Genomic DNA, 22,019 nt, shown 5'->3' with positions numbered 1-22,019 from the left:
GTTAATACTACTGCTAACACTACTAATATTAATACTATTACTAAAATTACTAATATTAATACTACTGCTAACACTACTAATATTAATACTATTACTAACATTACTAATATTAATACTACTGCTAACACTACTAATATTAATACTACTGCTAACACTACTAATATTAATACTACTGCCAACACTACTAATATTAATGCTGCTGCTAACACTACTGATGTTAATACTACTGCTAATACTACTAATATTAATACTATTACTAACATTACTAATATTAATACTACTGCTAACACTACTAATATTAATACTATTACTAACATTACTAATATTAATACTACTGCTAATACTACTAATATTAATGCTACTGCCAACACTACTAATATTAATGCTGCTGCTAACACTACTGATGTTAATACTACTGCTAATACTACTAATATTAATACTACTGCTAACACTACTAATATTAATACTACTGCTAACACTACTAATATTAATACTACTGCCAACACTACTAATATTAATGCTGCTGCTAACACTACTGATGTTAATACTACTGCTAACACTACTAATATTAATACTATTACTAAAATTACTAATACTGCTAATACTACTAATATTAATACTACTGCTAACACTACTAATATTAATACTATTACTAAAATTACTAATACTGCTAATACTACTAATATTAATACTACTGCTAATACTACTAATATTAATACTACTGCTAACACTACTAATATTAATACTGCCAACACTACTAATATTAATACTACTGCTAACACTACTAATATTAATACTATTACTAAAATTACTAATATTAATACTACTGCTAACACTACTAATATTAATACTGCCAACACTACTAATATTAATACTACTGCTAACACTACTAATATTAATACTATTACTAACATTACTAATATTAATACTACTGCTAATACTACTAATATTAATACTACTGCTAACACTACTAATATTAATGCCACTGCTAACACTACTAATATTAATGCTACTGCCAACACTACTAATATTAATACTACTGCTAATACTACTAATATTAATGCCACTGCTAACACTACTAATATTAATGCTGCTGCTAACACCACTGATGTAATCATTCACATTAATCATATTTGTCGTCCTTTCTTGGAACTGAAGCTGAGTTTTTCAGAGCGTTCTGTGGATCTTCTGAAAGATGTATTCTGCTATTCTGCCGCCCACCATCACATTATGTAAGAGACCTGGCATTGTGTGTGTGTGTGTGTGTGTGTGTGTGTGTGTGTGTGTGTGTGTGTGTGTGTGTGTGGGTGGTGAGTGGGATGGGGTCAAAAAGGTGATCCACTCATCCATCCATCCTTCCATCCATCCATCCGGTTATCATTATTATCAGAAACTGATCAACACAATCAATAACTAAAGGTGCTGATTGAAACCAGCCTCTCTGTTAACGACATTTACATTTGTTTTCATATACATATTAAATCAATAAAGCATAAATTATCTATATCACGGAAACAAACTGATTGAAGTCGATAACAGAGTAATGTGTCTCATTAATCTCATCGTATTAGTAATAATTAAGAGTAACACATTCATATATATCTGTAATAACTTTCGATTTTAATTTGATTTTTACAGACATAAAGTAATGGAAGAAACATAGAAGACATTTTAGGAAAAATATATACGGACAGAAAATTAGGATAAAAATGGAAATTCACTAATAATAATAATTTATTTAAATATATACATTAAAAAAAGTTGAAATGATATTATTAAATATGATGCAATAATAAGTTATTATAATAATTCTGACCTTCACACCACCAATATATCACTATTATAATAATAATAATGTTAGAAGTATTATAAATAATCATAAGATTTTTTAAAGTTATATAAATATATATATATTATAAATAAGTATGTATCGTAAAATATATACAATATAATTTAAATTAAAAGTAATACTAGAAAATCAAATATAAATTGGCTTTTTAACAATAATAATAATCATAGAAAATAATAAATTGTAAAAAAAATCAAATATACAGTATATATATATACATATATATGTATATATATATACAATTAAAACATAAAAAATACTAGAATATTAAATATTAATTGTTTTTTTTAAACAAAATCATAAATTATACAAAAAAGTGAAAAAAAATTATAACTAAGTATATATATATACTAAATCTTTATATATATTTATATATATATTAAAACATAAAAAATAAATACTAGACTATAAAATATGATGTAATTTTTAATAAATAATAACCATGATGACATTTTCACAAAATGAAACAATGTTCTTAACGTCAAACTAATGTGATAAACAAATAATGATTATTACTATATTTAATAACATTAATCATTCTGAAAACTCAGAAAACTTAGATGTTTAAAAACAGCAGTGTCGTACTGACGAAGATGAAAATGAAGAGGAGGATGATGAAGATGATGATGATACTTACTTGCCCAGCTCTTCGTACAGCTGAAACTCTTCGGTGAAACGAGTGCAGATGACCGTTGCCATGGCGACCCGGTGGGGCGAGGGGTCAGGGGGCTCCCTGTCCGTCTTCCTCTGAGGATGATGATGATGATGATGATGGTGATGAAGGCCAAGAGTTAGACCTGTTAGACCTGTCTGTCTGTCTGTCTGTCTGTCTCGAGGATGGAGGAGAGAAGACAGAAAAGAGGAGAAGAAGAAGAAGAAGAAGAAGAAAAAGAAGAGTCTTGGTTCTGGATAGAGGAGGAGGAGGAGGAGGAGGAAGAGGAGGAGGAGGAGGAGGAGGAGGAGGAAGAGGAGGAAGAAGAAGAAGAAGAAGATGGAGGGATGATGGAGAGAGCAGTGAGGAGCTGCGTCTCTCTGTCTCTCTGTCCTGATATCTGTGGGAGAGAGAGATGCTCAACCTGCCCGCCCACTCTCCTCCGTCAGCCAATCACAGGCCAGGACACACACACACGCACACACACACGCACACACACACACACACACGCACACACACACACACACACACACACACACACACACACACACACACGGTCGCCATGGTAACTGCATCTTCTCTGTCTGTGCTGGAAAGTAAGACTGCAAACACTGCCAGCTCCGAGAGATTATACAGGAACTAAAATACTACATATTACTGCAGTACTGCAAATATTACTACTGCAGTACTGCAAATATTACTACTGCAGTACTGCAAATATTACTACTGCAGTACTGCAAATATTACTACTGCAATACTGCAAATATTACTACTACTGCCTGCTCTCAGAGATTATACAGGAACTCAAATACTACATATTACTGCAAATATTACTACTGCAATACTGCAGATATTACTACTGCAATACTGCAAATATTACTACTGCAATACTGCAAATATTACTACTGCAATACTGCAAATATTACTACTGCAATACTGCAGATATTACTACTGCAATACTGCAAATATTACTACTGCAATACTGCAAATATTACTACTGCAATACTGCAGATATTACTACTGCAATACTGCAGATATTACTACTGCAATACTGCAAATATTACTACTGCAATACTGCAGATATTACTACTGCAATACTGCAAATATTACTACTGCAATACTGCAAATATTACTACTGCAATACTGCAGATATTACTACTGCAATACTGCAAATATTACTACTGCAATACTGCAAATATTACTACTACTGCCTGCTCTCAGAGATTATACAGGAACTCAAATACTACATATTACTGCAGTACTGCAAATATTACCACTGTAATACTGCAAATATTACTACTGCCATCTACCAGAGATTATACAGGAACTAAAATACTACTACACATTGCAAATATTAGTATTTAAATACTGCAAATATTACTACTGCAATACTGCAAATATTATGACTGCATTATTGCAAATATTACTACTGTAATACTGCAAATATTATGACTGCAATATTGCAAATATTACTACTGTAATACTGCAAATATTATGACTGCATTATTGCAAATATTACTACTGTAATACTGCAAATATTATGACTGCATTATTGCAAATATTACTACTGTAATACTGCAAATATTATGACTGCATTATTGCAAATATTACTACTGCAATACTGCAAATATTATGACTGCAATATTGCAAATATTACTACTGTAATACTACAAATGTTACTACTGCATTATTGCAAATATTACTACTGTAATACTACAAATGTTACTACTGCAATATTGCAAATATTACTACTGCAATACTGCAAATATTATGACTGCATTATTGCAAATATTACTACTGCAATACTACAAATGTTACTACTGTAATACTGCAAATATTATGACTGCATTATTGCAAATATTACTACTGCAATACTGCAAATATTACTACTGTAATACTGCAAATATTATGACTGCATTATTGCAAATATTACTACTGCAATACTGCAAATATTACTACTGCAATACTGCAAATATTATGACTGCATTATTGCAAATATTACTACTGCAATACTGCAAATATTATGACTGCAATATTGCAAATATTACTACTGTAATACTACAAATGTTACTACTGCAATATTGCAAATATTACTACTGCAATACTGCAAATATTATGACTGCAATATTGCAAATATTACTACTGCAATACTGCAAATATTATGACTGCAATATTGCAAATATTACTACTGCAATACTACAAATGTTACTACTGCATTATTGCAAATATTACTACTGTAATACTGCAAATATTATGACTGCATTATTGCAAATATTACTACTGTAATACTACAAATGTTACTACTGCATTATTGCAAATATTACTACTGTAATACTGCAAATATTATGACTGCATTATTGCAAATATTACTACTGTAATACTGCAAATATTATGACTGCATTATTGCAAATATTACTACTGCAATACTACAAATGTTACTACTGTAATACTGCAAATATTATGACTGCATTATTGCAAATATTACTACTGCAATACTGCAAATATTATGACTGCAATATTGCAAATATTACTACTGCAATACTACAAATGTTACTACTGCATTATTGCAAATATTACTACTGTAATACTGCAAATATTATGACTGCATTATTGCAAATATTACTACTGCAATACTGCAAATATTATGACTGCAATATTGCAAATATTACTACTGCAATACTACAAATATTACTACTGCATTATTGCAAATATTACTACTGTAATACTGCAAATATTATGACTGCATTATTGCAAATATTACTACTGCAATACTACAAATATTACTACTGTAATACTGCAAATATTATGACTGCATTATTGCAAATATTACTACTGCAATACTACAAATGTTACTACTGTAATACTGCAAATATTATGACTGCATTATTGCAAATATTACTACTGCAATACTGCAAATATTATGACTGCAATATTGCAAATATTACTACTGCAATACTACAAATATTACTACTGTAATACTGCAAATATTATGACTGCAATATTGCAAATATTACTACTGTAATACTGCAAATATTATGACTGCAATATTGCAAATATTACTACTGCAATACTACAAATGTTACTACTGCATTATTGCAAATATTACTACTGTAATACTACAAATGTTACTACTGCATTATTGCAAATATTACTACTGTAATACTGCAAATATTATGACTGCAATATTGCAAATATTACTACTGTAATACTACAAATGTTACTACTGCATTATTGCAAATATTACTACTGCAATACTACAAATGTTACTACTGCATTATTGCAAATATTACTACTGCAATACTGCAAATATTATGACTGCAATATTGCAAATATTACTACTGCAATACCATATTCAAACTGTATAATAGTAATATGATAATAATCATATTTTGGTCCCAGTAGTGACAGTAGAGGGAGGAGCTAAGAACACCCGAACGCTGAATAAGACATCAGGAGACCAAAATGTTCTTATTAACTGTGATGAAGTGAAAACACACTGAAAGGGTTAAAGTTGTAAGACAAAAACACGGAGAACTCCAAGATCACACTACGTCGTGGTAACGACCTGTCAATCACCAGGTAGCCCCGCCCTAAAGCATCCCCTGCTTTATGGTCTATCTGACTCTACATGGAACCATCATTTACTAAATGAACATCATGCTGTATGGAAGAAACATAAACTCATGTTTACGATGTTTACTGAGGTAATAAATCGAGAGAAGGAGAAGCTCATTTTCTATCAGACGTCTATAGAACCAGAGGAGTCGCCCCCTGCTGGCTGCTAGACAGGATGCAGGTTAGACAGACCTCCCAGACGGAGCTGACCTCCCAGACAGAGGCCGACCTCCCAGACGGAGGTTGACCCGGGGCCACATGATTATGGATCAGTACCGGACCCAGCAGCTTCTGGCCTTTCTCACAGTATAATATATATATGTATAATATTTGCTGGTTTTCCTTTAATATTAATGTGAATATCTTTGCTGTTTCCTGTTTTATTATTCAGAGTTGTGTGTTTGCAACCTGCGGCCGGAGGGACGGACCTCTCTCTGCTTTTTCTGTCTATTTTTAGGTTTGTTTGTCTCCGTGGGGACGAGGCTCTTTCTTTCTGTTTCTCTCTATGTCTATCTGTCACTCATCTTTTCTGCATGGTTTCCTCTTTCCGAGGCTCCTCTCTCCAGGGAGGAAGAGGAAGAGGAGGAAGATGAGGAGGAGGAGGAGTGAAGCAGAGCTGACTGGTCAGCAGAGTTCAGACTGAGCTCTCCAGTCTCTCTGCAGCTGATAATAACCTGAACCATGATGAAGCAGAGTGTGAGGAGCTGCCAGCGCCCTCGACAGGCTGCAGCCTTCATTACAGACGCAGCATGAACACACAGTAGCTGAGCTCCTCTACATGATGACACCTCTAATGTCTGAGCACGCTGAGCTCTTCTATACAGCCACAGTTCACTGAGGTGTTAAAGCTGCTTCCTGTAACACCCGACTGAGGCCAAACCAGCAGCACTGGGAGCACCGGGAGCACCGGGAGCACCGGGAGCACCGGGAGCACCGGGAGCACCGGGAGCACCGGGAGCAGCGGGAGCAGCAGGAGCAACGGGAGCACCGGGAGCACCGGGAGCAGCGGGAGCACCGGGAGCACCGGGAGCACCGGGAGCAGCGGGAGCAACGGGAGCACCGGGAGCAACGGGCTCCCAGAAGACTCTATCAGGAGAGTAAACGTGATGAAACCACACAACAAAAGGCTTCAGGGTGAAGAGACGGTCACTGAAACTATAGAGAGACTCAAAACAACCACAAAGAGACTCAAAACAACCACAAAGAGACTCAAAACAACCACAAAGAGACTCAAAACAACCACAAAGAGACTCAAAACACCAATAAAGACGCACACACACACCCCAGTGTGAGGCGCTGCTGTCCTCTGCTGCCTCCTGCTGGTCACATCTCAACACTACAGAAACCTGCTGCCTTTAAATGCAGTTGAAATAGTCTGATCGGTCTGAACACGAGAATGATGTAGATTTGATGTATTAATATATTTAAAATTAAACAGATTCAAAAGGAATTTATATAACATGAAACTGAAAATGTTTAAATTAAACACATCATTTATAATTAATCTCCACGTTGTTATTTCTACGTTTCACTCACGGTTGAAAAACTGTGACGCTGTCAGGAGTTTCTTCTTCTGCTGCTGCTGCTGGTCGTGTCCGGTAGCTCCCTGATGGGTCGGGGTCTGGTCCCTGATGGGTCGGGGTCTGGTTCCTGATGGGTCGGGGTCTGGTTCCTGATGGGTCGGGGTCTGGTCCCTGATGGGTCGGGGTCTGGTCCCTGATGGGTCGGGGTCTGGTCCCTGATGGGTCGGGGTCTGGTTCCTGATGGGTCGGGGTCTGGTTCCTGATGGGTCGGGGTCTGGTTCCTGATGGGTCGGGGTCTGGTTCCTGATGGGTCGGGGTCTGGTTCCTGATGGGTCGGGGTCTGGTTCCTGATGGGTCGGGGTCTGGTTCCTGATGGGTCGGGGTCTGGTTCCTGATGGGTCGGGGTCTGGTTCCTGATGGGTCGGGGTCTGGTTCCTGATGGGTCGGGGTCTGGTTCCTGATGGGTTCTGATGTTCCTACAACATAAAGAATAAAAACAGGACGACGTTCCGGAGTAGAAAGAAGAGAAAAGAGATTTATTATGATTCATCAGGTTTACTGAGACCAAAGAGAGCTCTGCTGGGAAACACCACATGATGTCAGAGTCCAGAGTCCAGAGTCCAGAGATACAGAACAGGGTCCAGAGATACAGAACAGGGTCCAGAGTCCAGAGTCCAGAGATACAGAGCAGGGTCCAGAGTCCAGAGTCCAGAGTCCAGAGATACAGAGCAGGGTGAGAGTCCAGAGTCCAGAGATACAGGATACAGGGTCCAGAGTCCAGAGTCCAGAGATACAGGATACAGGGTCCAGAGTCCAGAGTCCAGAGTCCAGGGTCCAGGGTCCAGGGTCCAGGGTCCAGAGTCTAGAGACCAGACAGGATGTGTGTCCATCATGACCCCCTACCTGCTCCTGTGGTTCTGACCTTTGACCCTCTGCTGAGGTGTGACAGTGAATGTGGGCCTCATCAGCACCAGATCCTGGTCTGGGTTCAAAGAGTCAAAGTTTGCTGGGAGAAGAAAAAAACCTGCTAATTCCTGCAGGATTAACAGTCCAGGTCTGGACCTGCAGGGTCCTGGACTGGTACTGAAGGGTCCTGGACTGGACCTGAGGGGTCCTGGTCTGGACCTGCAGGGTCCTGGTCTGGTACTGAAGGGTCCTGGTCTGGTACAGCAGGGTCCTGGTCTGGTACAGCAGGGTCCTGGTCTGGTACAGCAGGGTCCTGGTCTGGTACAGCAGGGTCCTGGTCTGGTACAGCAGGGTCCTGGTCTGGTACAGCAGGGTCCTGGTCTGGTACAGCAGGGTCCTGGTCTGGTACTGAAGGGTCCTGGTCTGGTACAGCAGGGTCCTGGTCTGGTACAGCAGGGTCCTGGACAGGACCTGGAGGTTTCCGAAGTGGTTCTAAGAGTTCTGGATCCAGTCTCCGGGTCTCAGCGATGAGTCGTTTGACACCGACCATCCATTGGCTGACTTCAGTCACATGATCGACCATCAGAGAGCGATGGAGCTCATCAGCTGAGTCCCAGCGACAGGACTGGACCTCTGAGAGACAGACAGGAAGACAGACAGACAGACAGGTGAGTACAGAGAGAGACAGACAGACAGACAGACAGACAGGTGAGTACAGAGACAGACAGACAGACAGACAGACAGACAGAGAGACAGAGACAGACAGACAGACAGTGAGACAGACAGACAGACAGACAGACAGACAGAGAGACAGACAGACAGACAGACAGACAGACAGACAGACAGAGAGACAGACAGACAGACAGACAGACAGGTGAGTACAGAGACAGACAGACAGACAGTGAGACAGACAGACAGACAGACAGACAGACAGACAGACAGACAGGTGAGTACAGAGAGAGACAGACAGACAGACAGACAGACAGGTGAGTACAGAGACAGACAGACAGACAGACAGACAGACAGACAGACAGAGAGACAGACAGGCAGACAGAGAGACAGACAGACAGAGAGACAGACAGACAGACAGACAGACAGACAGAGAGACAGACAGACAGAGAGACAGACAGACAGACAGACAGACAGTGAGACAGACAGGCAGACAGACAGACAGACAGACAGTGAGACAGACAGACAGACAGAGAGACAGACAGACAGACAGACAGACAGACAGACAGTGAGACAGACAGACAGACAGAGAGACAGACAGGCAGACAGAGAGACAGACAGACAGACAGACAGAGAGACAGACAGAGAGACAGACAGGCAGACAGAGAGACAGACAGACAGACAGAGAGACAGACAGACAGACAGACAGACAGACAGACAGACAGAGAGACAGACAGACAGACAGAGAGACAGACAGACAGACAGACAGACAGACAGACAGACAGACAGACAGACAGACAGAGAGACAGACAGGCAGACAGTGAGACAGACAGACAGACAGACAGACAGAGAGACAGACAGACAGACAGACAGACAGACAGACAGAGAGACAGACAGACAGACAGACAGGCAGGCAGACAGACAGACAGACAGACAGGCAGACAGAGAGACAGACAGACAGACAGACAGAGAGACAGACAGGCAGACAGACAGACAGACAGAGAGACAGACAGACAGACAGAGAGACAGACAGGCAGACAGACAGAGAGACAGACAGACAGACAGAGAGACAGACAGACAGTGAGACAGACAGACAGACAGACAGACAGACAGACAGACAGAGAGACAGACAGACAGACAGAGAGACAGACAGGCAGACAGACAGAGAGACAGACAGACAGACAGAGAGACAGACAGACAGTGAGACAGACAGACAGACAGACAGACAGACAGGCAGACAGACAGACAGAGAGACAGTGAGACAGACAGACAGACAGACAGACAGACAGACAGACAGACAGACAGAGAGACAGACCAACAGACAGGTGTTACCCAGAGACAGGGCGTCCATGCGTCTCCTCACAGGTAGGCTGAGTTTCCCTGACCTCCAGCTGTCCTCCAGGAGGCGGAGTCTCTTTGCCACGTCACTACACACCTGATCCTGCACACAGAGGTCACACAGAGGTCACACAGAGGTCAAACAGAGGTCAGAGGTCACACAGAGCTGGACCCATAATTAATCATTTAAATTTGATTTAACAAAATAAAAGTCCAGAGTTCAGACTCACCTTAACGGACGGTCTGCAGGCGGCGAGCGCTCGGTTCAACACTGACACCACGGCCTCTACGTCTGGCTCGCTCTCTGATTGGCTGCCATCCGCCTCCCTCTGACTTCTCATTGGTCCCAGAGGGGGAGGGGGCGTGGCCTCACAGCCAGGAGGAGGAGGACGAGCTGCGAGGAAGAGAGGCGGAGTCTGCTGTCAATACAATATAATAATATAATATAAAAAGCTCTTCTTCTTCTGCTCCTTACCTGGCGGTAGAGGGGGCGGGGCCACGCCACTGGGAGGCGGAGCCAGAGGATTGGAGGAGGGAGGGGTCATGGGCGGGGCTCCGACACCTGAGGACCAATCAGAGACAAGGTGATGAAGACACTGAGGATGATGAGGGTTTTTATAACAGACCGGGTTCTCTGACCTGCTGGTGGAGCCGCTCTCTTGTTCAGGAGGTTCCTCTGCGGTCCGCGGGCCTTCTGGAGGCCGTAGGAGAACTGAGGGGGGTCGTTCCAACCCCGCTCCTGGTTACCTAGCAACACAGAGAGACAGGTTCATTCTTAAAGGAACAGTTCAACAACGTCCACCAGACCCGACCGAACCACGATGATCTGAAGAGATGTGATGAGCTGCAACCAGAGAATAGTTCATCGATAGTAAATCAAACTAATCAATCAATCAATCCTGCGTGTCGCTGAACATAAAACAAGATGTTTGGTGGTTGACACCAGAGTGTGTCTTCAGGAGACTTGGCTCGTAAGAGCTGGATAAACATGTGATGTACGGTGTTATTATGGGATGTCACTGGGATGAGTCAGAGAACAGCTTCCGAGGCTTTAACCAGGAGGAGCTGCTCCGCGACGCTCAACAACGTTTTTATCTATTTTGTTATTATACTGTTTGACTTGCACCAACATAACCAAAGCAAATTCCTCGTGTAAATCTCTTACACCTGGCAATAAACCCGATTCTGATTCTGATTCTGACAATCACAAACACTGCATTGATCCCTGTGAGACGCTGCAGCTGCTCTCATATACACAGAAAGACAGAGGAGAAAATAGAAATGAAGGAGTAAGCATCATGTAAATTATGTACATAATGCTATAATATATATAACACAGTATATGTAGAGAAATATAAGTAAATAATACAAATGAGGGTATAAGAAATATGTACAAATATGTGCATTAAAGACATAAAATATATAACATAGCCTCCAGTACAGAGGGATGATCAGCTGCTGTGTTTGATCTGGTTTGTATTATTGCTATCCTTCTGTTTTTACCTGTATAATCACTGTTTGGTGAATTATTTGTATGCCGAACTGAAACCAACACAGATTCATTCCTCCGTGTCATATTGAATGTTTAATTAGTGAGTGATTCTCGCCTCGAGGCTTAAAGCAACATTTACTTTACAGCTTTTTAAATGCAGTTCTTCACATCCGACATTACTGAGATCAGACCGGTCAGACTCTGGTGCTACCCGTCAGAAACACAGTAAAGGTGGATCTCTAACATCACCTGTCCATATCTGGGTCATAGAACCGGATCCAACACCGGGACGGGTCCATCACCTGTCATTTAACCGTGGAGTGAGTCCAACCAGACTCCACTGAATGTGTGGCTCTTTTTTCAACCGGGACATTACTCGACGAAGTATAAACTTATTTAATCCCACCCCTTCTCCATAAATCAATTATTAATTATTAACCAGCTTCCTTATTGAGCCATACATATACTCTAATTACATTTACCTAAATTTGTCTACTATAATTATTATTATTTATAATTATTCTAACTATAATTATTACCTTTATCTGTGTCACACAGAAATATAAATTAATTACTGATATAATTATCCTTATCAAAATATAAATGTTATCAATCCAGAATACTAATTCATTACTTATAATATAACTTAATCACAATACTAATTCATTACTTATAATATAACTTAATCACAATACTAATTCATTACTTATAATATAACTTAATCACAATACTAATTCATTACTTATAATATAACTTAATCACAATACTAATTCATTACTTATAATATAACTTAATCATATTGACTATTTGTTATCTTTTCTTATATGCGCAAATTATTATTTATAATATACAATTTATAATATACAATATGCACATGCAATACAACCCTCAATACATACATACATACACATACATACACATATATACATACATACACACACATATATATACATACACACATATACATATACACATACACATACATACAAATATATATACATACACACATATACACACATACATAGATACATAGATACATAGATACATACATACACACACACACATAGATACATACACACACACACACATAGATACATACACACACACACACACATACATACATACATACACACACACACACACACACACACACACACAGAGAGATACACACATACACAAATACACATATACAGATACATAGATACACACACACACACACACACACACACACATATACATACATATATATATATACATATATATATATATACATATATATATATATATATATATATATATATATATACATATATATATATATATATATATATATATATATATATATATAATTTCTTTATTTCTACCTGAATAATTCTTGTTTGGTTTAATATTTGTAAGCCGAATTAAACAACAACACAGAGTTGATTCGTAGAAGTCTTGTTTTTGTTTACAAAGTGAGAGTTTCTCCTCTTTCTGCTTAAAGGAACTTTAAATTGTGAGTTTTCTGAATGAAGTCTGGTGAGCTGTTCAGTCAATAACAACATAAACAGAAGTACAGAGCTAAACTCACACCACAGAGACTCATTAAACACGTTTTAACCTCATTAATCTCAGTCAGACTAATTAAACACTGTGATTACCAACATTAAGCTCTTTAATGTCAGTCTGGAGCTGCTCAGTGAAACTAAACTCTCACCTGGCTTCATATACATGTCCTCCATGTTGGATTCCACCGTGTCACATGACGTCACAGCTTCTTCTTCCGGTGACGAGGCACTAAACAAACAAACTTCCGCTCAGATTTTCAAAATAAGATTTGTTGGCGCACTAAGCACATCAAACTTGTTCCTGTTTTTATACTAATTTTCATTTATGTGTAATTTTATATGGAAAATATTGTATGCATGCTATATATTTGTTTGCTATATTTGCTATATATTTTTTATATATTATATATTATATATTATTTTGTATATTTTGTATAAAAAATTAAACAAGAGTAAATAAATAAGGGAATTAATACAAAGATAAATATTAATACAAAGATAAATATTAAGGGAATTAATACAAAGATAAATATTAAGGGAATTCAAACAAAGATAAATAAATAAAGAAGCAAATTAAAAAAGAAATATCAATTTATGTCACATTTTATCAATTAATTAATGGCTGCATATATTTTTTATATTATTTTGGTACATTTAATGACATATTGATCTATTTATTGAGTCATTTATTTATTTATTTTGTCAAGTTACATGTCCTTCTACAAGACGACAATTCACAAAATAAATTAATAAATAATAATAAAAACAAAACATTAAAAAATAAGAAATAAGAAAAAACAGTTCCGTGGTGGAGTGTAACAAGGCACTTTTACTTAAGTACAATTTTGAGGTACTTGTACTTTACTTAAGTATTTCCATGTTCTGCTACTTTCTACTTTTACTGCACTACATTTATCTTTAGTTACTTTACATATTCAGACTATTAAAACCAGCAGTATATAATAATAAATCATGTATTATTATAGATTAAACTAGCAGCAGTATATAATAATAAATGATGTATTATAGATTAAACTAGCAGCAGTATATAATAATAAACTATATATTATTATAGATTAAACTACCAGCAGTATATAAAGTCATGAAAGTATCAACAGTAAAAGTCCTCATTCTGCAGAATAATCTATATTTTATTATAGTATTTTAATTATTGATGCATTAATATAGCAGCTGGTAAAGGTGGAGCTACTTTTACGTATATATACGTTGCTCCATTAACTGTAAAACATGATGGTTATTATAATATAGTTTTTTTCTTTTTTTTTCACAATTTAAGACAACATAACAAAAAAATAAATGAATAATATACAGTGCAGGAAGAGGCAGAAAAACCCACTGGGCTTATCTGAAGCCTCCACCTAGAGACAAGATTAATATAAAGACATAATATGACGACTGTAATGTTAAATGACTATATATGTAGTGATGTCTCTTTGTGCAACAGTGGAAAGTTACTGTAACTCTGTCTGATGTGTGCTCTTTGTCTCATGTAGTGGGAAAGTACTGAGTGTTGACTTTCACTGGGACACTGTGTGAAAACAACTCCTTATCTGTGTAAAACAACTCCTTTTCCCACACTCCCCGTTGTAGGTTTCTATATAATCACATTGTAATATTCTCCTGCAGTGCACTCCTCTGCAGACTCTGTGTGACTCTGTATAACCAGTGCCTCTTCTTGCAAGAATAAAATACAACAAAGACATTTCCTCTGTTTGAGATCTTTATTTCAACGTTCATTAGGACTCATCTAGGGAAATTGAAAGAATTTCCATTACAAACTTGGCGTTGTCGGCAGGATTCCATGGAAGATCGTCCTGAGACGACGGGGGACCGGTGACTGGCCGTCCAGGAGAAACCTCCTGCCTGTACCTTGACAAGTAAAGAGACGACAGGACCGATCCCCGGCGGCTCTGGACTGTCTCTACTGGGACCCAAAGGACCTGATTGAGTCCAACAAATCAACTATTAACCGGGTGAGACGTTGAAATTCTGATTTCTTTTAATCATTGATAATAACGATACTGAAAGACAATTTATACAAAACCAGTATGATATAAATAATGAAATAGAACGTGGAAATTGAGGTTTCTTAAGTTCCATAATAATTTCCACTTGTCTAGTAATAACTGGATTGTTGTGGATTTTGGTTGAAGTAATTTCCTGACGTGATTTGAGATCCTTTGGCATCTTTTGTCCTCCATATGAGAAAGGGATAATAAAGGAGAACTGGAAAATATAAATGGATGTTCAAAATTAAATTAGTTTTGAACACTGTAGTTTCTTGACCTAAGAAGTATTTGTGTTGGGTGGTCATTGTTCACACACAGTACTTAAAGGAAAACATATGTTTGAAGCAATTGTTGAAGTCTGTTGACTCAGAGAAAAGGAAGAAAAGGGGAAAGGTTCATTGTTCGCCTTACAGCTTTATCTTGGTTAAGCTATAGTAACCTAGACGTCACGAGGGAAGCCCCGTGTTGTAAAGGGACGTGTACACGTACCTGAAACCCAGGATGGGTTCAGGGAAGAGTAAAACTCAGGATTCTCCCCCTGAGGGAGGACGTATCGATGTCATGAGATCCCATTACGGAGAGGAAAGCATAGAATGTGTTTCTACATGGATTAAAGATTATGGGTTTCCTGATGGAGGCTCATTCAGCGTAAATCAGTTGGAGAAGCTAGAGAACAGATTAACAGAAGTAGAGAAGAAGATGAAGGACAGAAAGAAGATTAAGGGGAAAGATTTAGAGGAAATAGAAAAACATAAAAGGTGTCTGAAAGCATGGAAGGGAGAAGCAGAACGTAGGGAAAGGAAGAGTCACAGCAAACAGATGCCTAAAGTAACTTCTAAAACAAAGTCAGATAAACCATCATCTCCCTATTCTCCTCTGTTTAAGTTGTTTAAGGAGTTGTCTAAGGTGAACCCTGATCTGGACGCCTATCCTCCTCCTTACACCCCGGAAGAAGACGGTAAATCCAAGCTCAATAAGAAGGAGATGGACCCGTCTAACAAAGCCACCACCCCCATAGCAGGCTCCTCCAGCTCATCCGCCCGGGGAGGAAGCTCAACTTCCTCTGCAGGGGTGGATGGAGCCGTCGGAGGAGGCCAGCACGTAACAACGAGGTGTCAGACAAAGATGGAGAGAGAGAAAGACACCCAGGCTGAGGCCTCATCAGATGAGGAAGAGATTTCCAGCCTGCCAGAGGATACGCCTGGAACTGTCAATCTGCCAGAGATACAAGTGGTCGTTGTTCAGCGCCCATGGACCGGCGCAGACATCCAGAATGCATTTACTGACCTCCCTCCTCCGTCAGCAGGAGGGCTAAAGATGGGAGAACAACTCTATATTTTCTGTAAAGAGTGGCAACCCACTGAGAACGAACTGAAAAGCCTGCTCCTCAAACATCTGGGTGCTGCCAACTACGCCAAGATAAAAGACGCATTGGGTTACGATGATCGACGCCCTGAAGAGGCCGATTGGGACGCGGCTGTAAATGTTCCTTACATCAGGCTACTGGAGGAGCTTAGCAAGAGATTGACAACAGCCTTCCCAGTGAGAATCAACATGACTAAAATCACCACATGTAAACAGGGTCAAAGTGAACCTGTTGAGGACTACTACAGCAGACTCCATGGTGTCTTCACCCTCCACAGTGGGTTTAGTGAGCCCACGGACATGGGACTAGAACCAGGAATGTGGGAGACCTACCTGAGAAACGCCTTCGTAGCGGGACTCAGACCAGATATTGGTGAAAAAGTCAAGCAAAGTTGCGTTGATTGGGAAAACGCAAGACTGGCTGAGGTGATGAGACACGCCCGCCATGTTGAAAAGCTCTGCATTACAGACAAAGACAAGAAGGATGAGTTGGTGTTGGCGCAACACGCTGACCTCCACACGGCTCAGCTTGCTTTGCTCCAGGCTTTGGAACAAATGACTTTGGAACAACAACAACAGTCCTCACAGCAGCCATGGCGCAGAGGACATGGAGGACGTGGAGGACGTGGTCGTGGACGAGGCAGAGGGGGTCCAAGACGCCCTCCATTGGATAGAGACCAGTGCTACATCTGCAGAAAATTTGGACACTGGGCTTTTCAGTGCCCATAAAATCTGTTCAGATCATCTGTTCTGAGATCTTTATTTCAACGTTCATTAGGACTCATCGAGGGAAAGTGACAAAATCTCCATTACACTACATAATAGTGATAAACAATTAGAACAAGATATATAGAATAACAACAATAACAATAAATATATCAAATATAACAAATTATATATATATATATATATATATTGTATAATATATATATAATATATATTATATAAAATATATATATATATTATATATATATTATATATGTTATATTTGATATATTTATTGTTATTGTTGTTATTCAATATATATTATATATATTATATTTATTTAATATATAATAAATATATAATGTATATATATATTATATAATATATATAATATATATTATACAATATATATATTATATATTATATATATTGTATAATATAATATTTATATATAATATATATATTATATATTATACAATATACATTATATATAATATATATATATAATATCATATAAATATATTGTATATATAATATTTATATATTATATATAATATATATCATATATATATACTATATATCATATATATAGTATATATATATGATATATGTTATATTTGATTTATTGTTGTTGTTGTTATTCAATATATATATTATATATATATATATATATTATATATATATGTATATATATAATATATATATATTATAATAGGGCTTCACCATCTTTCTTTTATAGAAATATTTTTAAAATGTTAATGTGTGTGTGTGGTTGCTATGGAAACGTACTTTAATGTCATATTTTACAGTGAAGGTCGAGTGAGGCAGAGAGTCAGAGAGGGAGGGGAGTGATGACATCAGCGGGGGGGAGGAGACCTGATGACATCATCAGAGGGAGGAGACAGAGGAGAGAGGAGGGAGAGGAGGAGAGATAGGAGGGAGAGGAGGAGACCTGATGACATCATCAGGAGGAGGAGACAGAGGAGGAGAGAGAAGAGGAGGAGAGGAGGAGAGCAGCATCCTTCATCAGACAGAGAGGAGAGAGAGAACACACGCCGGGCCGGACACTAAATAAAGGAGAAGAAGAAGAAGAAGAAGAAGAAGAAGACTGATGGTGTCATCTGAGAGAGGGACGGACGGAGGGACGAGAGACACTGAGACAGACGGACAGACAGACAGAGAGAGAGAGACAGGCAGCAGGAGGCTGTAACTGTCTGTCATCTGGGCCTGAGTGTGAGGGCCACCAGCTGATTGGACCACACATGTTGGAGGGCGGAGCCATGATGGGCAAAGACTACATGTTGGCGATCCTCATCGTCAACTACGACGGTGAGACACAGACACACACACACACACACAGACCCACACACACACACACACTGTAATCCTGCCTCATGAGGCCCGTCCTCGTTGTTTACATGTCCATGTTTCACACACTCATGTAGAAATGGGGCATTGTGGGCCGGCGTTACCTGCTGTGAGCCCCTTGTAACCTGCTATGACATCACCACCGGTCACCTGACACGTGTCTGGTTATGGATTATAGAGTCGTACACATCACAGACATCAAACACGCTGGTCCCCGACCAATCAGAGCTCGTCTTTCAGGATACGAGTTCAAAGAAAAACATTGTTTGTCCCATAAAACATCTGTCTCAGTGAGGACGGACCAGCTGGCTGCCTCCATACACAGCATTTATATCTATTTATTACACAATACTCTATTCTGATTGGTCGATCGGTCTGTTGTTTCTTTATAACTGACTGTTGCTATGGACGCAGTTCTGATGTCGGACTCTGGAGGACCGACAGGGGCGACAGGTCAACAGGGGCGACAGGGGCAACAGGGTGACGGAGGCGACAGGTCAACAGGGGCGACAGGGGCAACAGGGTGACGGAGACGACAGGTCAACAGGGGCGACAGGGGCAACAGGGTGACGGAGGCGACAGGTCAACAGGGGCGACAGGTCAACAGGGCGACTGTGGCAACAGGGGCGACAGGGGCGACAGGGCGACTGTGGCGACCGGGATGACAGGTCAACAGGGGCGACAGGGCAACAGGGCGACAGGGGCAACAGGGCAACAGGGTGACAGAGGCGACAGGGGCGAACGGGGTGACAGGTCAACAGGGGCAACAGGGTGACAGAGGCGACAGGGGCGACCGGGGTGACAGGTCAACAGGGGCAACAGGGTGACAGGGGCGACAGGGCAACAGGGCGACAGAGGCGACAGGGGCGACCGGGGCAACAGGGCGACTGTGGCGACAGGGGCGACCGGGGTGACAGGTCAACAGGGGCAACAGGGTGACAGAGGCGACAGGGGCGACCGGGGCAACAGGGTGACAGAGGCGACAGGGCAACAGAGGCGACAGGGCAAAAGGGCAACAGGGCGACCGGGGCGACAGGTCGACAGGGGCGACCGGGGGGACAGGTCAACAGGGGCAACAGGGTGACAGAGGCGACAGGGCAACAGGGCAACAGGGCGACAGAGGCGACAGGGCGACAGGTCAACAGTGGCAACAGGGCAACAGGGTGACAGGGCAACAGGGCAACAGGGCGACAAAGGCGACAGGGCGACAGTGCAACAGGAGCGACAGGGGCAACAGGGCGACAGGGGCGACAGGTCAACAGGGGCGACAGGTCAACAGGGCGACAGGGGCGACAGGACAACAGGGGCGACAGGTCAACAGGGGCGACAGGGGCAGCAGGGCGACAGGCGACAGGTCAACAGGGGCGACAGGTCAACAGGGGCGACAGGAGCGACAGGTCAACAGGGGCAACAGGGCGACAGGGCGACAGGGCAACGGGGGCGACAGGGGCATCAGGGCGACAGGGGCGACAGGTCAACAGGGGCGACAGGTCAACAGGGCGACAGGGGCGACAGGTCAACAGGGGCGACAGGGGCGACAGGGGCAACAGGGCGACAGGGGCGACAGGTCAACAGGGGCGACAGGTCAACAAGGCTTCAGGGGCGACAGGTCAACAAGGGCAACAGGGGCAACAGGTCAACAGGGGCGACAGGTCAACAGGGGCAACAGAGCGACAGGGGCGACAGGTCAACAGGGGCGACAGGGGCGACAGGTCAACAGGGCTTCAGGGGCGACAGGTCAACAGGGGCAACAGGGGCAACAGGTCAACAGGTCAACAGGGCTACAGGGGCGACAGGTCAACAGGGGCGACAGGGGCGACAGGGGCGACAGGTCAACAGGGCTACAGGTCAACAGGGGCGACAGGGGCAACAGGTCAACAGGGCTACAGGGCGTCAGGGGCTACAGGTCAACACTCAGAACATTTTAAATGAGTGAAATTATTTGAACATTAATCTGCTGACTGTAGTTTTATTCTGTTGCTCCATATTGACCCCTACCCCCCCCTCTCATATTGTTGTCTCTCTATCCTCTGATTCAGCATCTCACGTCTCTGATTCAGCATCTCACGTCTCTGATTCAGCATCTCACGTCTCTGATTCAGCATCTCACGTCTCTGATTCAGCGTCTCACGTCTCTGATTCAGCATCTCGTGTCTCTGATTCAGCATCTCACGTCTCTGATTCAGCATCTCACGTCTCTGATTCAGCGTCTCACGTCTCTGATTCAGCGTCTCACGTCTCTGATTCAGCATCTCACGTCTCTGATTCAGCATCTCGTGTCTCTGATTCAGCATCTCGTGTCTCTGATTCAGCGTCTCACGTCTCTGATTCAGCATCTCACGTCTCTGATTCAGCATCTCGTGTCTCTGATTCAGCATCTCGTGTCTCTGAGGGGTTATTAATTATTTAGATCCTCTTCAGTTCCGTCTCCTCTTCCCTCTCTTCCTGTCCTGCAGTTTGACCTCTGATCACATCTCTTTGTACATTTTGTACCAGATGAACGATTTCATGAAACTCAACAACGTGACGCGACACCGAACACCGGTGTTACAGACCGAGTGGACTCGTCTCAGAGACACGTAGTCCGTCCTCTGCAGGACATCGCCCGGTCGTATATATAGATTTACAGTTAATCCTCCGACATTCTGTCTGCGTTCCAGAGGACGGTCACTCGGTTCCATCCGTAGGACAACTGAGGGTCACGTCGGTCCGCCGTTCCTCACATGCACATTTCCTGATCCAGTATACATCCTATATATATGTATATATATAGGATGTAATGGACAGGGCAGCCTGCAGGACTAACAGCTGTTGACTGTGTGTGTGTGTGTGTGTGTGTGTGTGCGTGTGTGTGTGCAGACAACATCTGGACGGACCAGAACCTGCTGCTGGATCCAGATCTTCCCTCCGGCTGGAGAACCATCAAAGACTCAACAGGAACCTACTACTGGCACGTTCCC

The 22,019-nt window shown here is 41.0% G+C and overlaps 3 protein-coding genes and 1 long non-coding RNA gene across 6 annotated transcripts in view; 2 read left to right on the top strand and 2 right to left on the bottom strand.

The window, feature by feature from the left end:
* Positions 1-2,984, bottom strand: part of LOC141752509 (calcium/calmodulin-dependent protein kinase type II subunit alpha) — a 34,703-nt gene extending 31,719 nt beyond the window's left edge. Inside the window, exon 1 of the mRNA XM_074610509.1 lies at positions 2,487-2,984. Coding sequence (XP_074466610.1) covers positions 2,487-2,548 — 62 coding nt within the window. The 5' untranslated portion in view covers positions 2,549-2,984. The remainder of the gene's footprint in view (positions 1-2,486) is intronic.
* A 5,057-nt stretch (positions 2,985-8,041) lies between these two features.
* LOC141752926 (uncharacterized) lies at positions 8,042-8,588 on the top strand. Its single transcript, XR_012590367.1, has 3 exons — positions 8,042-8,237; positions 8,306-8,352; positions 8,464-8,588. It is a non-coding gene; the product is annotated as an uncharacterized LOC141752926 (long non-coding RNA).
* On the bottom strand, positions 8,382-13,858 carry sra1 (steroid receptor RNA activator 1). 2 transcript variants are annotated; one of them, XM_074611197.1, is made up of 7 exons: positions 13,741-13,858; positions 11,192-11,299; positions 11,028-11,114; positions 10,783-10,946; positions 10,547-10,655; positions 9,010-9,178; positions 8,382-8,820 (listed from the first exon to the last, which is right to left on the bottom strand). In XM_074611197.1, the coding sequence occupies exons 1-7, from the start codon at positions 13,763-13,765 to the stop codon at positions 8,682-8,684; spliced, it is 801 nt and encodes a 266-aa protein (XP_074467298.1). In that variant the 5' UTR covers positions 13,766-13,858; the 3' UTR covers positions 8,382-8,681. The 2 variants fall into 2 exon arrangements, with proteins under 2 accessions (XP_074467298.1, XP_074467297.1); XM_074611196.1 differs by having other exon boundaries at positions 8,382-9,178.
* A 4,773-nt stretch (positions 13,859-18,631) lies between these two features.
* The window catches only part of apbb3 (amyloid beta (A4) precursor protein-binding, family B, member 3), a 9,429-nt gene continuing 6,041 nt past the window's right edge, over positions 18,632-22,019 (top strand). For both annotated transcript variants that reach the window (XM_074611154.1, XM_074611153.1), the window contains exons 1-2: positions 18,632-19,020; positions 21,919-22,019. The exon at positions 21,919-22,019 is cut by the window's right edge and continues 63 nt beyond it. In XM_074611154.1, coding sequence (XP_074467255.1) covers positions 18,954-19,020; positions 21,919-22,019 — 168 coding nt within the window. In that variant the 5' untranslated portion in view covers positions 18,632-18,953. The remainder of the gene's footprint in view (positions 19,021-21,918) is intronic.

Source organism: Sebastes fasciatus, chromosome 16 (genome assembly GCF_043250625.1).
Source record: "Sebastes fasciatus isolate fSebFas1 chromosome 16, fSebFas1.pri, whole genome shotgun sequence".
In the NCBI taxonomy this organism is placed as follows: Eukaryota; Metazoa; Chordata; class Actinopteri; order Perciformes; family Sebastidae; genus Sebastes; species Sebastes fasciatus.
This window is presented reverse-complemented; position numbering and strand designations above follow the sequence as displayed.

What these genes read in the sequence shown, in the direction of transcription:
- sra1 (XM_074611196.1), bottom strand. Translation starts at nt 13,765, where the DNA reads ATGGAGGACATGTATATGAAGCCAG. An exon ending in CCCGCCCCCTCTACCGCCAG is followed by an intron (nt 10,947 to 11,027) that starts GTAAGGAGCAGA and finishes TCTTCCTCGCAG; the next exon opens with CTCGTCCTCCTCCTCCTGGC. An exon ending in CCTGCAGACCGTCCGTTAAG is followed by an intron (nt 10,656 to 10,782) that starts GTGAGTCTGAAC and finishes CTCTGTGTGCAG; the next exon opens with GATCAGGTGTGTAGTGACGT.